The 20717-nt window shown below is 49.5% G+C and overlaps 1 protein-coding gene across 11 annotated transcripts in view; it reads left to right on the top strand.

Moving 5' to 3' along the window:
• SYT17 (synaptotagmin 17) overlaps positions 1-20717 on the top strand; it is an 85915-nt gene that overhangs the window by 55239 nt on the left and 9959 nt on the right. For all 11 annotated transcript variants that reach the window (XM_082714921.1, XM_082714920.1, XM_082714924.1 and 8 more), the window contains one exon: positions 250-405. In XM_082714921.1, the coding sequence (XP_082571047.1) occupies positions 250-405 (156 nt within the window). The remainder of the gene's footprint in view (positions 1-249; positions 406-20717) is intronic.

A 20717-nucleotide genomic window follows, 5' to 3' on the forward strand; every position in this document is an offset into this window, starting at 1 on the left:
AAAGTCTTGGATGGTTGGAGGAAGAGAGATAGGGATGAGCAGATAAGCAGCTGAATGGGAAAAAGGAGGGATGGGTAGTGGTTGGATGGAAAAAAGGGTGAGTATCTGGACTGATGGACGGAAAGATTGGTGGAATGAGGAAAAAAAAGAGAGAAGAAAGAATAGGCAGGTGGTTGGGTTATCAGACAGATGGGAAGTTGGATGGATGGACTGAGTTTCATGAGCTTTAATTCTGTCTCCAATTCTCAGACCCTTTTGTGAAAATCCAGCTGGTACATGGACTCAAACTTGTGAAAACAAAGAAGACATCCTTCTTAAGAGGCACAATTGATCCTTTCTACAATGAATCCTTCAGCTTCAAAGTTCCCCAAGAAGAACTTGAAAATGCCAGCTTAGTGTTTACAGGTAGGGAGTGGGACCCTGATGAACTCCAGGTGAGACATATAGCCTACTTACTGTCCTAGAGAGAGAAGGTGTCTAGAGAGGGTCATGTCTGGTGTTCAGCTACCTGGGTGTGAATCCACTTACCATTTGTGGAGTTGGGCAAGATTCATAGAACCATAAAGCATAATTATTGCAAATGTGAATTTTAGAGCCAGATTTCCTGGCACTTGTACATAATTGCTGATACCTGGCCCCTCTAAGTCTCGGTTTCTTCATCTATAGAATGTGGGCAATCACAGTACCTGCTTCATAGGTTTGTAAGATTCAGTGAGACTATACAATGAAGTAAAATCAAGTCTAAAATAATAAGTGTTTACTCTGTTCATTTAGACGCTATGGTGATTCAAGTAGCTTATAGCCTTATAGGGAAACATGAGAAACACGTGACCTAACTTGGAGAGGAGGACTTTAAAAGGCTTCATGTACTGCTCTGGTTGAATTTAATCTATTGTTTTCAGGGTATATTAGTTATCTACTGCTGCAGAACAAATATAATGACTTAAAGCAATATTTATTAAGCTCATGGTTCCTGTGGGTCAAGAACCCAGACTCAGCTTCTCTGTGTGCTTCTGGCTGAGGTTCTCTGCCAAGGTTGCAGTCAGGGTATTGGCTGGGCTGTGGTCTTAACGCTCATCTGGGGGAGGACCTGTCCTCAAGCTTACTCGTGTAGTTATGGTTGGTAGGATTCAGTTCCTCCCAGCAAGGGTGCATTGGATTGGAGGCATCCGTTTCCTCCTGGATGTCGGCCGGTGACCTTCCTCTTTTTCTCATGATGTGGGCTTTTCCATGGGGCAGCTCACAATATGGCGGATGGTTTCCATCAGAGTGGGCAGCTGAACAAGACGGAAGCCAGAGTCTTACAGTGACCAAATCGTAGAATTGACATCCTTTTACTTTTGCCGTATTCTGTTCCTTAGAAGCAACGCACTGGGTCCAGCTCATATTCCAAGGGAATATGAGAAAAGGATGTGAGTACTGGGAGTTAGGGATCACTGGGAGCCATTTAGAACGTGGCTCTCACCGCATCAAGTTCATAGAATTAATGGTTGTTATATCCTGTGTCTTGTCCCCAGCAGGGCTTCACTCACCTTATTGCTAATACGCGTCGTAATTCACCCAGTCAGGTCCGCATCATCCTCATCGGCTTATAAGGCTGGGAACTGAGGCTTAAAACCTAAGCAGTCCACCCAGTCTCCTCCTGGTCGAGTCAAGATTTAAGCTCTGGTCTTCCTCGATCTAAAGATGAGGGGGTCTGCATTTCCCCAAACATCTGGGGAGTGCTGGCAGGGGCACCTGAGCTCACACTGAGGAGTGGTGCTCCAGAGTAATCGGAAGCTTAATCTGTTCGGATCTACTCTAACACCTTAGCTGCTGGTCTCCCGAGAAAGAAGGCCGTGGCTGAAGAAAATCCTTGCATGCAAGGCTTCCTCTGCACGGCCTTACTGCTTCTCATTACCAAGATGGCAAATGCTCCATGCTCCAAGACTCCTCTGAGGCATGTTGGTTCTGGGTTTTCTTAGGGCCTGTCACCCGGAGAGTCTGCATCCAGTCAGGGCCCGCCTGCTCTAAGCAGGTCTGACAGTCCTATCTGTTGCAGCCTGGGATGCCTGCTGTCCACGGGTCCCACTCTCCCCAAGGTTTCAGGTAAAGCCAGAGACCGTGATTTCACTGAATCTTTAAATGGTATGGATTAGGCAGTGGAAACTCTGCTGACCCGAGATAAGATCCAAGCATGGATCCCAAGTCCCTATTGAGAGGGAAGGACTTAGGTTGCACATTTAGATCAGGAAGGGACCCCAGGGGGACATCAAGTGTTTCCAGAAGGAAAGCCGTGACACTTTTATATTTTACTTAAGATTTTAGGACACAAGTAGCATGTGCTGGTCACAGTGAGTGTTATAACCAAAAGAGGAGTTTTGGACGGAGAGTCAGAAGAGCAGAGGGGTTAAATGCACGGGCTGTGGAGTCAGGGCCTGGGTCTGGGCTTTCTGGCCTTGAGCAAGATCTGTGTGCTTAGATTTTCTCAGCTGTACAATGGGTGTAACACTCGAGGATGTCTTGAAGGATTGTTGTGTGGCTCAGATGAGAACAAGGTATAATTAGTGCTAAGCACCATCCCTCGTGCAAGACAAGCACTCAGTAACCTTGAACTATTCTTTTTTTTTTTTTTAAGCTTTTATTTGTTTATTTGACACAGAGAGAGAGAAATCACAAGTAAGCAGAGAGGCAGGCAAAGAGAGAGAGGGAAGCAGGCTCTGCTGAGCAGAGAGCCCGATGCAGGGCTTGATCCCAGGACCCTGAGATCATGACCTGAGCTGAAGGCGGAGGCTTTAACCCACTGAGCCACCCAGGTGCCCCAACCAGGAACTATTCTTAATAGGCAGGGTTACTCTCATTCTCACCCCCCTTCCAGTCCCTTCTCCCTGAGGTCACTGCCCGTAATGTCCTGATATGCTTCATTTCACGCTTTTTTCATCATTCACACAAACATCTTCCGCATATAGAGGATTCAGCTCTTTTGGGAAGTTACTCATTCATTCCAGAAGTGGGTATGAAGCCCTTTCTCCGGGCCAGACACAGTTTCCTGGTGCTGGGAATATGGCCAGGAACAAAACAGACAGCCCCTGCTCTTGGCGGGGGGGGTGGGGGGTGGGGGGGGGGCTTCGCGGATCATTCTGTGGACACCACCCTGAAAAAGTGGTTTTTGTTTCATTAACACGTGACTGTGTCCAGTCCCTCTACGTCAGTGCAAATGTGGATGGACCTAGCTCTTTATTTATTTATTTTAAGATTTTATTTATTTATTTGACAGACAGAGATCACAGGTAGGCAGAGAGGCAGGCAGAGAGAGAGAGAGGAGGAAGCAGGCTCCCCGCTGAGCAGAGAGCCTGATGCGGGGCTCGATCCCAGGACCCTGAGATCATGACCTGAGCCGAAGGCAGAGGCTTTAACCCACTGAGCCACCCAGGCGCCCCATTTATTTTTAATGATTGCGTTACTCATGGAGGGGGGCAGGGGAGGATGTGGGGAGGTATGGGGCGTATGACGGAACCTGAGATGAGGTGACAAGACTATGGGGCACCCTTCCCAGAAAAACACCCTGAAGGACAGAAAATTATGCCTTCCGTTGAGAGGGGTTTTTTTTTGAACCCCTTGAATCCGCTATGTGAATCCCATCAGGCAAAAGCCTTGAACTGGAGCAGCACCCCCGTGCCCCACCGCACGGCAGGTGACTGGCATCAGCCGCACCCACCCATCAGACAAGGCTGTGCTCTCCATTTGTGGAACGCCTGCTTCTCCTGTTTAAATGTTGGGGTTCCATGCCCCTAGCTCAGGGGTGCCTCTCGTCAGGTTAAAGCCCATTGAAAATATTCTTTCTAGAGATGGAAGGACCAGAGGTCTTCCTGCCTTCTTAAGGAAGGAAACTCGGGCTCAGCTCAGGCTACGCTTGACAATCTGCTGGAGCTTTCAGGTGCTTCTAGGAGTGCCTCGGTGCCTCACTGTGTTAATAAGCATCTGCCTTTAGCTCCGGTCATGATCTCAGAGTCCTGGGATCAACCCCCAGTGCTCAGTGGGGAGCCTGCTCCTCCCCCTCCCTCTGTTGCTTCCCCCTGCTCGAGCGCTCTCTCTGTCTCTCTCTAATAGGTAAATAAAATCTTGAAAAAATAACATAAAGGGCTGCCAGTGACCAGACCCCACCCCGGAGACTATGACCCGCTGGGGACGTTGGCTGTCTCTTTACCTGTGTTTATGTATTTTTAAAGCAGATATTTCTATGCTGGGTCAGGGTTTAGAGCCATAACTGTGAATGGAAATTGCAGCTAGGGTGGCGTTTTACCTAGAGGGCACTGACCGTAGTGATAAAAGAAATCCGGTAGAGCTGGGATCTGTCTGGGCAAAGCTACCGTTGTTCCGAATTCGAATCCATGACTCTCTAACTTGCTTTATCTATCAGGTAGGAGTGGAAAGCTGTCACCTCCAGGCAAAGGCTCTGAAACCTAGCCTATTAGCTTGTTTCCAAACACTTGATAAAAAAAAAGTAAGGTTGAGCTGCACTTAGAGAGTATGCCAAGAATCCTGGTAAAAGCCCATAATCAGCCAGCGGGCGGGGCTGGTTAAGCCCTTCCGTTCCTGTGTGGGGTGAGGGTTTTTCTTCAGTTTTCAGTCAGGTGATTTCTGCAGCTGAAGTTTAAAAAAAGGGGAAAAATTGCTTTTCAGCTTGTGAGAGAATGACGTGCGGCCCAGAGGCCTTCCGGAAACGTAGAGTAGAGTTGGCCACTGAGGTTAGTGGGCTATTCTTGGAAGTGGGGGAAGAAAAGGAAGGAAAAAAATAAAAAAGAAATACAGCTTGATGAGGCCTTTTCAAAAAATTTAAAAATAGAGTCACTCTGTGATCTAGCAATTCCCCTTCTGGGAATATCCCCAAAAGAACGGAAAGCGGGACTCCCCACAGACATTCGCGCCCCCAGGCTCCTAGCAGCGTTATTCCCAGTAGCAAAAAGGGTGAAGCAGCCCAGGTGTCCATCGACAGACGGATAAATGGATAAATAGAGTGGGATCTATCCATTCAGGACACAGTTACTCAGCCTTCAAAGGAGGGACATGGTCACATGCTACAACATGGGTGAATCTTGGAGACATTCTGTTAAGGGACGTAGGCCAGAAACGAAAGGGCAAATGTTATAGGATGCTGCTTACGTGAGATACCTCCAGTGGATAGATTGATAGAAAGGAGAGGAGAAGCCGCCTCTGATGTCAGGGGCGGGGGTGGGGGTAGATTTCAGCTCCCTGGGGCAGGAGCTGACCAAGTGTCAGTCTCCACGGACTGAATATTTTTTGAGCACCTACTATGTGTTATGTATTCAACAGAGAACAAGACATTCATGACCCATGTTCTTTTTTTTTTTTAAGATTTAACTTATTTTTTTAATAGATACAGTGAGAGAGGGAACACAAGCAAGGGGAGTGGGAGAGGGAGAAGCAGGCTTCTCCCTGAGCAGAGAGCCGGATGTGGGCCTCTATCTCAGGACCCTAGGACCATGATTTGAGCAGAAGGCAGAGGCTCAACAACTGAGCCACCCAGGCGCTCTATTGTGACATATATATTCTCATGGTGTTTCATTCTAGTGGGGGACAGGCGGACGTCAGTCCAAGGCCAAAGCAATCATGACGTAATTGTGAATCAGTCTAGAGGTTATGAAGGAGAAAAGCAAGGTGTGTTGCAAATGCCCAACCTGTACGGAGAGTGAGCCGGTGATAGGTTAGCTGGACGTGGAAGGTTGTGGGGAGTGAGGCGAGAGCAGACAGGCCTCCAGCCCAGAAGGGAAACTGAGGTCTTGGAGGGAAATGGAGGCCAGCATCATCGTTCAGCTTGGGTGCTGACAGGTTGACAGGGGTCAGCAGGGAAGCCCCATGCTCAAGGCAGCTGCTACCGGAATTACCCTGAGCACAGGCTCAGAAGGAGGGGAAGTCCACCAGTGATAACCAGGGTCCAGGCAGCTGCAGAACACGCAAGAAGAGAAACCAAGGCAGTGACCGACACTCCCAGCTCTTTTGCCAACCTTAGTGTGTCTAGCTAGGACTAGAGAGTGTGGAGTCTCCATCCATCACTTCTCCTAGGGATTTGTTCAAAACGCAGGTCCGGATTCAGTCAGCCTGGTCTGCGGCTTGGGATTCTGCCTTTCAACGGCGCTCAGGTGCTGCCAATGCTGTGGGTCTGCAGACCACACTTTGGGGGAGAGAATACACAGAAGACCCCAGAAGAGCGGCTGGGTAAGCCCCAGTCATCCCACGTGCATTAGAAGGAATCAGGCTCTTGCAGGGATCCTTACCCCTGCATCTCCACTAGACTGCTAATCCCATCTGTCGTTAGTGTTATGTTGGGACTGTAAAAAATCCTGATGCCCAGGTCCCAGGCAGGGCAACGGAGTGGGCCAGGGCATCTGTGTTTGGGGCGAGGGGTGTGTTTTTCACAGCTCCCCCGTGGCCTCTCTCGCCCAGCCCAGGGTTGGCAGCAGCTGCCCATAGTGTTCTGCCTCCCTCCCCGCCCCACGCTGTCTGCTTGCAGGCCTCCCAGGCCCCTCTGTGAGACTGAGTTCCAAGGTACCTGGTCTGCTTCCATAATTGCTTGGCTTTCTGTGGCTGCAGCATCTAATTGGTTAATTGAATCTGCTGGTGAGCTGAGGTGCAGGGGAGGGGCGCGGGGGGGTGGTGGCAGAGGAGGAGAGGGGAGCTAGAGAGCAATGCTGCCACCGGGAAGACCTCAGGGCTGGATGAGCCCCAGAGGACATGCTGCGAAAGCAGACCTGGAGAAGCTGAGGGTTTCCAGCAGAGGAGAGAGGAGGAGATTATTGTGAGAGGGACATAGCCATTCTGCAAGGGCCAGAAGATCCCTTGAGATGGAGAGGTGCTGTGGCTTTGTTCTGGGACACAGATGTTCCCCAACATCTGGCCTCAGCCCACCTCTGCCCCACCTCCTCCCTGCAGCCTCCCCACAGCCTCTGTCTTCTCTCCCCACCCGACTCCTTGGGCACCAGGCCCAGCCCCGCCTACGAGAGAAACGGTTGCGGGGCCACTCCGAGGACCGGTGGGAGTGAGATGCAGTTTTTGGTTCAGATGTCATCTCTGCCGCTCAGCAGGTGTATGTGACCTTGGGCAAATGACATCCCTGTCATGCAGTTTCCTTCTCTTCCCACCTCAGTACATCATAGAACTCTAGACAGTGCCTTCTGCATAGTCCGTGCTCAGCAAATACCGAACGTGGTGGTGACGGTGGTGATGAGGACAGTGCTGTTGGACCTTGCCGTAGAAGAGCAGACCCTGGAATTACGCAGACTCTGGTTGGAATCTTGGCCCCACTGGTAACCAGCTGTGTGACTTGAAGCAGATGCCTCCCCCTTTCTGAGCCGGGTCTTTGTCTTGTGTAACATGTTTAAAATAGCAAATCATGCCTCTCATGGGAACTAAAGGCAGCTCAGCACATGGACCTGCCCATCCCGGAAATAGCCCCTTGGAAAATCATGCCCATTGTTTTAATAATTCCAGTGTTGTTTAATAATTCCGGCGTTGAAATGCTGGCTCTTTGGAGGTGAATAAGCGGGGTCGCGTCCTGAGCAGTGTCCGCTCCTGATCACCATCGCCCTAAAGCTGCCAGCTGGTTCAGTGTCCCGGAACCAGGGACGGACTGGCTGCGCCCACTCAGCTACAGAACCGGCCTGGTCTGTCCTCCCCACCGGGTGCTGGGGTTGGCAGCGTGTGGCGGGAGCTGGCGGGGGCACCTGGCTCCAGACCCAGACGCAATCATGGGAAGTAAGCGGCAGAGCAGGGGGGACCAAAGCCTTCACTTTCTAGACGGCGGGTAATGAAAGGGGGCCTCTGGGAGCCAGAGTGTGGGAAACACTACAGAGAGGACACAGCTCCAGAAGGAGGCCCACAGAGTTAGGGCTCACCCTGGAGTTGCCGTCACAGAGTGGATATGACCCTGAACAGTATAGGAGAGACTTTGAGAACTTCAGTTCATAGTGTAGATGACCGCCCCAGTCTGCAGCTGACCCTTGAGAACCCCTTGAAAACTGAAAAAACTTTGGCCTAACAGCTCCTCGAAGGCAGGTTAGAACATGTGGTCTGAAGCCAACCTACTCAGTTGCCTGGTACAGCCAAAAAGAAGTCCATATATTTAGTAGGATCAAGCAAGACCTAGAGTCTTCTAATATTCAAGACGTCCAGGATACCATCTGGAACAACCTGATTCATAAAGAACCAGTCCAGTCTGGCCAATTCTCAGAGGAAACATAATCAGCAGGCTCCCACCACGGGATGACCCAGACGGTGGGATGGTCACACAGACTTTAGAGCGGTGATCGTTACCATGCGCCAAGAAGGCAGGGTGAATCCTCTTGAAAAGTGTGCTGAGACGGAGGCTGCCGCGGGTTGGTGGAGAAACAGAAGAAAAGAACTTGAGTAGAAAATTTCGAATCGAATAAAATGTTCACTGGATGGGGTCCGTGGCAGATGTTAGAGGAAAGAGTTAAGGAACGTACAGATAGATGGAGAGAAAGTACACACGATGAGCAACAGAATAAAAAGATTGGGGGAAAAGAGGAACAGAAGGGGAAAAAAGAAGCCTATGGAGCAATGTTGACGCAGCCGAATATTCGTGTCATGCGAATCCCGAAAAGAGGAACGAGGAGAAACAGGAGGTACCGCGGCGGGCCACTTACCCCAAAGGCCCCACGACTTCCTTAACAGGTTGCTGGACCGTGGGCTCAGCAGAACCTTCCCGGAAAGCGATAGCAAGTCACGAGGAGACAGTATCACACCAGGGTTCGGGTCAGTCAGACCGAGCTTCAGTCTCTGACTGGGGGCAAATGGCTTTGCCTCTTTGACCCTCCGTTTCCTTGACCAAACCACGGGGGACATCGTACTTGTGTTTATCGTGGAACTCGGGTGCGTTCATTATCTCCTCTAATCTTTTGATAAACGTGGAAGGTGCGAGCTGCTCTATAGCCATTTTTCAGCTGGGGAGATTGAAGCTCAGCAAAGGGAACGACAGAGAGTGGAGCTAATTGCAAAGTCAGGGGGCCTGGTCCTCACAAGACTGCGCTGGCTTTGGACCAGCTGGCTGGACACGCGTGGTCCCTGAACCCATGCGGTTTCAGTAATTCATGAGAATGACTCCCAGGACTCAGGAAGGTGCTTCTTAGATCTGTAATTTTTAGGATGGCAAAAGGATGCAGATTAAAATCAGCCCAGGGAAGAGACACACGGAGGATGGGAAGTGGAGCTTTCAATTATTTTGTCCCCATGGAGTCATGGACGGTGTTACCTCCTCCTGCTTACCGACTGGGTCATGTGCACAGAATATTGCCAGCAAAGGGAATTGCCACCTGAGCCTTAGGTGTCCAGAGTTTTTGCTGCGGCTCAATCCTGTACTCTCGGGGAGCTGGCCTTTGGTCTCCAGACACCTTTACCAGATATTCCACGAGCCTGGAAATCACCTCCAAGGAGCCAGGGGTATAGAGCCAAAGTCTCTCTTTGGATAAGATGAGCTCTTCACTACGCAGGAAGTAGCTAGTCCCTGATGCCAAGTTACCCAGCTGGTGAGTGGTTGGGCCAGGCTTCCATCCCAAGTACTTTGGTTCCAAAGTCTTCCTCACTCTTAACCACTACGCTTTAATGAGCGTAGGAATCTTCTGGGGACCTTGTCAAAATGTGGATTCTGAGTCAGTAAGTCTGGAAGAGACCTGAGCATCTGGATTTCTTTCCTTTTTTTTTTAAGATTTTATTTACTTGTTAGCGCACGCAAGCAGGGGAGCAGCAGGCAGAGGTAGAGGAGGAAGCAGTCTCTCCGCCGAGCAAGGAGCCTGATGCAGGACTCCATCCCAGGACCCTGGGATCATGACCTGAGCTGAAGGCAGCAGCTTAACCCACTGAGCCACTCAGGCATCCCAGCGTCTGGATTTCTAGTAAGCTCTGGGTAACGCTGATGCTGGGGTCTAAAGACCACTCTTCAAATAGCAAGAAGACACTTCATCCGTTCTCCCATGTTACCCCAATATGTCCAGAGCACAGAAGGCAGTGTGAGTTTGGAAAAGTAGCATCAGGCAGGTTGACTAGAGCCTGTAAGATTAGAAGCTCTATTTTTTTTTTTTTTTTTTTCCCTAAGTGCCTAGAAAAACCTTTGGAGGGTTTGGACCAAGGAAGTGCTATGATCCTCTTTTAAAGTATCCTCCAGCTGTTGAATGGAGATTGGCGTTGTCGGGAGACAAGAGGGGGACCCAGGAGACCATCTGGGACGCTGGTCTAAGCGGGAGGGCATGGTGGCTTGGACCAGGGAGGTAGCAGAAGGGTTTCAGAGAAGGTACTCAGTGGGAAATAATGTAGGAGGCAGAGTCAACAGAAAGGGCTCATGGATCAGATATAAAGGACAGTGCTCTATTTGGGCAAGCTACTTAACCCTCTGAGGATTTCCTCGTCAGCAGATTTCAGCCCCCCCTCTCCTAGGGTGTCGTAGGGACAAAGAGAAATGAAGTAGGTAATGTGCTTAGAATAGTGCTTGGCCCTTAGTGAGGGCTCGGTGGATTGTGGCATCGAACCTGGACGTGGGTAGAGGTGGAAAGCCAGCCAAGCAGTCAGGAGATGGAAGCAGACCCCTGCTACCCTGGAGCTCTCCTGGCAGAGCACAGAGCCCACGTGGCACCCCCACCTCACCTTTCCTCCAGAGAGCTCCTTGAGCTGCCAAAACCATCCACCCAGGTGGTAAAACTTGGCTGGATCTTAAACATTCATTTTGGGGTCTGGTGGCAGCCTTTAAAGACCAGTCCAGCTGCCAGGGCTCCTGGGAGCTTTACTCCGTTTGTGGGGCTGTTTAATGACTCTGGTGCCTTTGGATGGAGCATCAGGGGGCTGGGGATTTGTCCAATCACACGTGTCCCTGCAGAGCCCTAGCTGGGAGTGCGAAAGGGGAGCCAGTGAAGGTCAGGTTCAGCTATGCCTTGGGTCCCCAAGCTGGCGAGAAGCAGCTGGGTTCAGCAGCCAGGGCCAGAGCCTAGTGGCTGTGAGATGAAGGCTGCCACATGGAAGAAATCAGAAACCAAGAATATCCTTTCCGGACAGCCCTTCTGTCCCTTGCCTTCTCTACTGCTCCAGCCGCGAGCCGCCAGTCAGTGGGGCGAAGGCTTAACCTTTAAAAGGCTAGAGACCGTGGGGCACCGGCTGGGTGTCCTTTCTCTCCCTACATCTTGGAGAAACCTTGTGAAAATAGCTTCGGCTTAGATGTCAGAGATCCAGGTCCGAAAGAGCTTGGTTGCTGAATCAACCCAAGCAGGACCTTTTCATCTCGTGGAGCCTGCGTTTTCTGTCTTTTGGACGCATCTAAGATCTACCTTGAGATGGCTCATTCTGTCTCTAAAAATGACAGCAGACATATATGCATTAACTCATTTAATCCTCAGAGCAGCACTGTGATGTAGGAATTACCATCATTTTATGATTGGGGAAACTGAGGCAGTGCTCGGAGGAGTAGTGTGCCCCAGGACCTGGGGTTAGGATTCAAACTCAGGTGATGTGGGTCCAGAATCTGGGCTCTCAATCACTGAGTTACACAGCCTCGAATATTTATCAGGCCCTTATTATGTTGAAGTGCAGTGCCTAGTTGCTGGAGAAATAGCAGAAAGGCAGAAATAATTAATCCTTCCTTGATACTGGCATGCTAGTTGGGGTGAGACAAATCAATACCTAAGTAGTAATGGACTATGGTGACGGGGGTTGGAGCATCCCTTTAAACTGGGCAATAGAAGCTGAGAAAGGGCCAGCTGTGCAAAGATCGGGGAGAGGAACATTCTAGGCAGAGGAATTGGCAAGTACAAAGGCCCTGGGGCAGAGTGAGTAAAAAGGTGAAAGTGGCCAGAGCATAGTTAATGCAGGGAATAAATTACACGGGAGATCCAGAGCAATAAGTAGGGGTCATGGTAAGCTCAGATGACAAGTATTTAGTGAACACCTACTGTGTGCCTAAGACTGTTAGGCACTGGAGAAACTAGTGAACGTGACAGATGTGGCTTCTGCCTTCACGAAGGAGTGAGATAATATGTGTGCGGGGATACTTAGCACATAGCAGATGCTCAGTGGGTGTAATTTTCTCTTTCCCTGCGTGTAAGTTGATGTGAAAACTGCTCCCCTGGGTTTCTGCCTAGCTCCCAGCCCCCACACTAAAGCAGGAAGTCGTTGGCTTGTAATGGCAATCATTTCTAGAGACTGCCTGGCCGAGGGCATTATTCGCCCACAAACAGGTGGGTGAAAGATCAGCAGAGTGGGCACAGGGGTCGGCCTTCCCGCTCTGTGTGGTGCCCCCACACTGGCCAGGGGAGGCAGGGTCTTTGGGGGCGTAACCCATGGCCACTCCCTTTTGATCCTGAGTTACAGAGCAGGCCCAGGAAGACTGTCCACTGGCTCAGGGCCCAAGTTGTGAACGTGTTTGCTTCTAGGTCTTTTAAAGAATTTTTTTTTAAAGATTTTTATTCATTTATTTGAGAGGACGGGAGAGGGGGCACAAGCACGAGCGGGGGGAGCAGCAGAGGGAGAAGCAGGCTCCCCGCTGAGCAGGGAGCCTGACACGGGGCTCAGTCCCCAGACCCGGGGATCATGACCTGAGAAGAAGGCAGATGCTTAACTGACTGAGCCCCCCAGGTGCTCCGGCTTTTAGGTTTTATCTTGCTTAATTTTATCGGGGATGGAGAAAGCAAAAGAAGGACAGCCTTAAGGTTGATTCGTCTATGGGATCCTCTTGCATTTTTATTCAAGGTCACCGTGGCCTCTCAGTGGTATCTTTGGTAAGGAAGAGCTAGGACGCTTCGGACATGCATGGACAGCTGTGTGAGAAAATAACGGTCCCCAGCCTTACTACCAGAAGTTTCCCTAAAGCTTCTGTATGTCGCTAAGGCATTTGAGGACTGGGGCAAATCATCCTTTCCCAGGTTATTGAGCATGACTCAGAAAAGAAGTCACAGAAGGGGTAATGGGAAGGGCAGGGATTCGGGGGTACATTGTCTTCTCATTCATAATAGAGGCCCCCTCCCTTAAGGCTTAGTAAGTCCAGGCACAGCCCCAAGGACTCTCTCAGTTGATCCTCACAACAACTGAATGAGAGAGGTACCAGTGTTACACCCATTTTACAGAGGAGGAAACAAACTCAGCTGACTTGTTAGACGTTCCTGTGTTAGCCGAGGTCAGGAAAGGCTGCTGTCGCGGGTTGGCCATGCTGGTTTGGGGTTTACCGCCATCAGAGCTGATCTCTTGCTCGTGCACTGGTGTCTGTGGGGCCTTTCACGAGTGGCCTTCCGTGCAAGGACTCAGCGAGCCGGGCCCTGTCCGGTTTGTGGCTCTGCCATCTTTATGGGCCTTGGAAGGTTTCGCCCCAGCCGGTGGTTAGCAGAGGGAGAGAGGGGAGGATTGTGTGGGAAGTTTTAATAGGCTGGGTCTAGAAGTTGGGAATATCCCTTCCACTTCCACTCCAACCCCCTCGGCTACAACTCCCTGCGGGGGAGGCTAGCTTTATAGTCTGGGAAGAAAAGACTTTGGTGACCTCACAGCCACCTCTGCCGTAGCTACCCAAGGAGGCAAATATAAGCCATCCTGGGCCCCGAACAAGCCTGGTCCACTGCCTCCCCAAGCCCCCCCATGCCCCTGAGTTCGCCATGAGCGTCCCCAGCCTCGGGGACTTCCGCCTGACGAGAGCGGACCTCCTAGTGAATTTGCCACATAACCTTTAGGCTGTGAAGCACTGGACACCTGCTGACGTGGGCAAGTCGTCAGACCTGGGGCCCTCGGCTGGGCTGATGTTGTCCCCCAGCGGCGTCCAGAAGCGTTCGTGGTTGTCACAACTCCAGGCGCACTGTTGGCATGTCGTAGGTCGAGGTCAAGGATGTTGCTCACATCCCACAGTGCATGGACCAGCCACCACCCCCACCCCGCAGTGGCGACACCCCCGAGCTTCGGCAGTGGTCTCTGCTGGTCTCCGAGTCTGCGGAGCAGGGTCGGCGAAGGGGTGTCGGCTCCGAGCCAGTCTGCCCCAGTCCTGCCCCAGTCCTGTCCCTCTCGGAGGCTTGTTGATTCTCCCGACAGCCTGTTCTCCTCTCTGCATTTCTAGCAGTTTTTCTTTGGCTGCCTGAGTGTGAAGAATTCAGGGGCAGAAACCCGAGGGAATCTGTGCTCATCTGTGCAGATTTTTCAAATGGCTTCCCAGCTTCCATAAGAATTTGGGCAGACAGAACCTGTCCGCTTGGCTCACGAGCTTGTCTCCCCGGTGGTGTGACCTGGACAGATGGCCCGCAGCCTGGCTCCGTGGGAGAGGGGGTGGGGAGCCCACTCAGGATGTTTAAATCTCGTTTCTGCTCCTCCCCACCTTGTAGTGGGTGCCTGTCACCTGTGTATGGTGACACCGAGGGTTTATAAGGGAAAAAGGGGTTCTGGTGGCTTTTCAGTGTTGTTATGATAAGGAATATATATTTATACAGACATATATACATACATATGAATATATGTGTGTATATCGTGCAACCATATAGGAGAGAGTAGACTAAAAAGTAAAAAACCCTAATTCTTCCTACATAAAGGTAATCACTCCTCACAAGCCTTCGCTCTAAGAACAGATACATTTCTGTGTGTGTGAAAATGTGCCCGTGTGTGCGTGTGTATGGGGGCAGGTGTACAGGAGTGTGTGTTTGTGTGTGTGTGTATCTCTGTCCACTAGTGTTAGTGTCCAGAATAGATCTACTTTGATGCAGCTTGCTCCTTTCATACACTAGATCGGGGATATTTTTCCATGCTTGCATGTTTACACATACGCAGGCCAGGTGCTGTGGATACAGTAGTGAGCAAATGAGACAACAGTCGTGGTGTCATCAGATGACTTCCTGAATGTGGGAAGTCAGGTAGTAAACAAAGCAACTGTCTGGCGCAGTTCCGTGCTAAGGAGGAAACAGAGAATCGTGAAGGTTGGGGGAGGATGGCAGCTTTTTCTAAGATGGCCGGGCCTCACGGAGAAGGTGACATTGGAGCCAAGATGGGAAGGAGGTGGGAGATGGGCCACGTGGAAGAGCATCGCAGCCAAAAAGAATATCAAGGGCCAGAGCTCTTAGGTGGGAGGGAGAGCGCGCGGGATCGGTGTGGCTGACGCGGAGTGCGCATTCCCCCTCATTATTTTTAATGACCGCGTGATACTTCGTTAAGTCCAGGAGTTGAAGAATGTATTTAATTAGTCCCCTGTTGGTAACATTGGGATTCGTTCCAGAGGGGTTTTTTTTTTTGCCCTTTAGGAACGTTACTGGGGTGGGCACCCTCGGCGTGTCTCCGTGGGAATGTTCAGTGTACCATGAGCTAAAAACACACCGGTGGGGCTTGCTTGGCTGAAGCATGTATGTTTGTCCATTTGGATAGCTGTCGTCAAGATGGGCAGTGCAGGGGCATCTGGGTGGCTCAGTTGGTTAAGCATCCAGCTCTTGGTTCTGGCTCAGGTCGTGATCTCAGGGTCCTGGGATCGAGCCCCACATTGGGCTTCCTGCTCAGCGGGGGTCTGCTTGTCTCCCTCTCCCTCTGCTCCTCCCCCTGCTCTCTCTCTCTAAAATAAATAAATTAATTTTAAAATATCTGCAGTCCCCCCAAAAAAGTGACAACAATTTTTACTCTTGTGTCTTCTTGCAGTATGCGTTTGAAACAAATGACTTTGGCGAATTTTTTACACCTTTATGGCCCACAAAGGCCCTAACTCCTTTCCCCCCACAAAAAGGATTCTTGTAAGGCAGAAATAAACAGACTTTGAAGATTATGAAGTGTTGAACAACTATGAGATGTTAAATTTTTACCTTTAAAAAGCATTTTGATTTTTAATTCTGTATTGTATAATACTTCACATACATGGGGGAAAAATCACAGGCAGTCATTTTACCCCCCCACCCAAATATTTGTCTTAGATTAGTTTTTCATCTCTCAGTTGGCCTAGGCAAAGCAGTTCCACATTGGTCCCTGGCTTCAAAAGCCCAGGGTATGCAATTATTTTATTTTGAAATGAGTGAAAACGTGATAAATGGGCTTGATCAAGATGTAAAACTTTTGCCTTTGAAAGATGTAGTTAAGAAAATAAAAGAGCAAAGCACATCCCAAGAGAAATTTTTTGTAAAACATATCCAATGAAGAGCCTGTATCCAGAATATATAAAGAAATTGAGTAATTCAAGAACAAGATAAACAGTCTAGGATCCAGTAAAAAAGTGGCAAAGATTTGAACAGATGCACTTTGCAAGAAGACGCAGCAGTGGCAAAGAAACACCTGAAAAGATGCTGTACTTCATTAGTCATTAGAAATGCAAAGTAAAGGGGCACCTGGGTGGCTCAGCCGGTTAAGCGCCTGTGCCTTCCTCTCAGGTCATGATCCCAGGGTCCTGGGACCAAGCCCTGCATTGGGCTCCCTGCTCAGTGGAGAGCCTGCTTCTCCCTCTGCCTGCCACTCCCTCTGCTGGTGTGCTCGTTCGCTCTCTCTCTCTCTCTCTCTGTCAGATAAATAAATCTTAAGGAAAAGAGAGAAATGCCAGGTAAAACCACAGTAATATCCACTGCAAACCCACTAGTACAGTTAAAGACAAAAAATGCTAAGTGTTGGTGAGGACGTGGGACCGCTAGGACTCTACTATGTTTCAGGTGAGAATGGCAGACGGCGATAAGCACTTTGCAAAGCAGATGCCGTGACCTCATAAAGTTAGACACACATTGACCATACAAACCAGCAATGCTGCTGGAAGTAGAAGGGATTTACCCCAGAGACATGAAAACAGGTGTCCAACAAGGTCGTGTACACTCATGTTCCTAACAGCATTATTTGTAATGGGCAAAAAACTGAAAACAGCCCCAATGCCCATTACTGACTGAATAAACCGAGTGCCCATCTTGGATGAATAAACCAATTGTGATACATTGTATCTTTGAATCCTACTCAGCAATAAAAAAGAATAAAATACGAATACACATACAGACAGCTGAATTTCAGAAACAGTAAACTAAATGAGTGCAAATGAGTCTATACTATATGATCCTATTTTTATGAAATTCTAGTGACAATGAAACTTGGCCCACTGGGGTCAGGAAAGAGGGGTTTTTTTGTTTGTTTGTTTGTTTCTAAGAGAAAACTTTTTTTAGGGAGAGAGAACTCTATCTTGATTGTAGTGGTAATTAAATGATTTCCATCAGTCATCAGAATTCATCCAATTGTGTGCTTAAAATGGGTGGATTTTATTCTAGGAAAAAAAATACTTCAGTAAACAAAACCAAGGGGAAAATTTTTTTTTAAAATAAAACATGTGGATGTGATTTTATTTTGCATTTCTTGGATGACTCATGGTATGGGACATCTTTCATGGGCTTTACCTGTGGAAGGAGGAAGGCGTGGAAGGGAGGGGCTTGCCCGGAGCAGGATCCAGTGTGTTCATTGGTCCAAAGTAGACTTGAATCATTTGTTTGCTATTGCGGTCAGACGGAATATCAGGGTTCTGGATCCTTCCATTCAGGCCCAGGACAGTGTTCTGGCCACATGTGGTCTGGTTATTGTGGTCATTGGGATAACCTGGCAGGACCCACCAGGCACTGCTTGGCATCTCTCCAGGTAGAGAAGCCTTGTTCATTCCTGTGTCCCCAGTGGCTCACCAGGTTCCCTTCTGGTCTGGGATTCAACAACTCCATGACCAGTCTGTGGGTGGGGTCGCCACGCAGACCTAAAAACTGATATTTCTCTGGCATAAAGAAGCAGATTAATGGGGGTGCTTTGCTGGCTCAGTCAGTAGAGCTTGGGACTCTTAACCTCAGGGTCATGAGTTCAGGCCCCACACTGGGCATGGAACCTACTTAAAAAACAAAACAAAACAGGTTAACAGCCATGAAAGTGAAACAGTTGAGTTTGTGTGTTCGTTTTGTACGATCTCAACATTTTATGGAGAACCTTTAAAAAAATATTGGAAGAATTATTCAGTCAACACCCATATTCCCACCACCTAGATTTTACAATGAATATTTTGCTCTTTGCTTTACCACACATCTATCCATACCTCTGTCTCTCAGTTCATATTTTTTTCAAGCATTTCAAGGTCAGTTACAAACATTAGTCCCATTCATCTGTTTTTTAAAGCTGACTTTTTGTTGAAGTTTAGCGTAGAGAAAATCATTACATAGGCATGATTGATGAAACCGTTGGCTGTTGGTGGTTAAGTCCATCTCCTGCCCCTCTCCCCTCTCTGGAGGCTGGGGGTTGGAATGGGCTGAAAGGTCCGACCCTCTAATCACGCCTTGGTCTTTCTGGCAGCAGCTCCCATCCTGAAACTATCTGGCTCCCTCCGCCACCGACCATCTCATTAGTATACGAGAAGACACGCATCACTTGAAGATTCCGTGGGACTTCGAAGCTCCTGGGCCATGATCCCGGGACTAAGACCAAATATTATAACACGAGATGCTCTTATCACCCCATCACTTGGGAAATTACAAGAGTTTTAGGAGCTTTGTGTCAGAAAGTGGGGGCAGAGACCAAATATATATATTTATGCCACTCCCATGGCTCTTCAGTTGCATATAGGCTGTGGCTTCTTTCTTCTACAATGGCAGAGGAGTTGGGACAGAGACTCTAGGCCCTTGAAGCCTAAGATCTTTACTGTCTGGCTCTTGATGGTAAAAGTCTGCCTATCCCTTTTTTTTTTTTTTAAAGATTTTATTTATTTATTTGACAGACAGAGATCACAAGTAGGCAGAGAGGCAGGCAGAGAGAGAGAGGAGGAAGCAGGCTCCCTGCTAAGCAGAGAGCCCGATGTGGGGCTCGATCCCAGGACCCTGGGATCATGACCTGAGCCGAAGGCAGAGGCTTTAACCCACTGAGCCACCCAGGCGCCCCAAGTCTGCCTATCCTTGTACTAAAGTAACACCTCTGGACTTTCTTTATTCATTTTATTTTTTTTCTTAATTTTATTTATTTGAGAGAGAGAGAGAGAGAGCATGAGGAGGAGGAGGGGAAGAGCGACAGGGAGGTGTTGGCTTCCTGCTGAGCAGGGAGCCCAGTGCAGGACATGATCCCAGAACCCTGGGATCGTGACCTGAGCCAAAGGCAGACAGTTAATGGACTGAGCCAGCCAGGTGCCTCTATTCATTTTACTGTTTGCTTTATTCTCTGTTATCTTGTATTTACTTGCCCAGGGAGGAATTGACTTACCTGACTGGGACCTGGTAAGCTTTCCATCTGAAGGTCTTCTGCTGGATGGGATTAAGGTGTTCAGGGTCTCCCAGCCCTCCTCTCCTCACTGGGACCTACAAGCCCACAACGGAGAGCATTCTCTGTAGCCCCTTCCCTGAGCCTGCTGGTCAGGCCTGCCCATTCCCCGACGAGGCCTGCACTGTGTTTGGTCAGAGAAGTTTAATTCCAGGGGAACAAACAGTAGGGTCAGGCCCCTTCCTACAATCCAACTGAACTACCAATCCTGCTGATAACGTTGTTCTGCAGCCAACACCGTGTACCTAACCTGACCCCATGAGACTTCCCGGGGAGCTTGTGAAAAGCACTGGCATCCAGTCCCCTGCACCCCAAACCCATCAACAGAACCTCTTGGGCTGGGGTCTGGGGACTAGTATTTTTTTAAGAGCCTTCCCAGGGATTCGCACGTCGGCGATCTTTCTCCTTTGTTTTCCCAGTTGTTTCTCAGTTATTTCAGAGGACAGAGAAGGGGAAGATTTGGTTAATTATCCCCCGGAAGCTTCAGCAGGTGTCTTGCAGCAGGCTCTGAAGCTGGTTTGTAGTATTTCCCCCTGAGCAGTGCCAGCGTCTCTGAGACAAGTGTACAAGGGTGGTTCTCTCTCAGACAGACAAATTTTGGTTGTTCGTGTAAAAACAAGCACATTACGTTATCGTCACACTTCTAAATGCTTCCTTCTAGACGGGTGTGATTCAGATCTGAAAGTGATGCTTCAACCCATATGTCGTCTTGATAAACGCAGGCTCCGCATGGCTCAGTTTCCACACAGAGGAGTAAAGAAACGGCCCAGCCGCTGTCCAAGGGAGTTTTAAAAGGGATTTTAATCTTTTTTTTTTTTTTTTTTTTTTTTAAGATTTATTTTATTTAGAGAGAGGTGGGGGGAGGAAGAGCCGAGGGGGAGGGAGTCTCAAGCAGACTCTGCCCTTCCAGGCTCGATCTCATGACCCTGAAATCACGACCTGAGCCGAAGCCAAGAGTCAGACACTCGACTCACCATGCCGCGCAGGTGCCCTAAAAGGAATTTCAGTCTTTTGACTCCTGGGTCTTGAGGAAGGAGGAAGAGACCTCATCCAGAAGCCATGGCGACCTCTTGCCCCTCTCCCCTCAAAGACCTCTTCCTCTGCTCCCCAGTTCATGATGGTGGATTAATGAAGGGGAACCCCAGGTCGCATGCTTTCCCCTGAAGGCAGCATTTCTCAGCCCTGTTGCCTGTGGACATTTGGGGCGGGTAGATTATTGATGGCGAGCAGCATCTCCTCTCCAGTGGTGACAATCCAAGTGTCTCCTACACAGTCAATTTGGGGAGCAGAATGGGGCCAGCTGAGAGCCCCTGTGTTAACGGAATCAAACAACCCACTTTAATCCGGTGGTAGTTCCTAAAGATCTGGCCACAAGAGGCCTCTCCTCTGGGCCTTGTGCTTTCAGTGGGCTAAGAGGACTGAAGGCAAACCCAGCGAGTCGAGGTGACGTCCCAGCCCGTGCTCAGAGCTCTCTCCAG

This window comes from Mustela nivalis (genome assembly GCF_964662115.1).
Source record: "Mustela nivalis genome assembly, chromosome: 19".
Lineage (NCBI taxonomy): Eukaryota > Metazoa > Chordata > Mammalia > Carnivora > Mustelidae > Mustela > Mustela nivalis.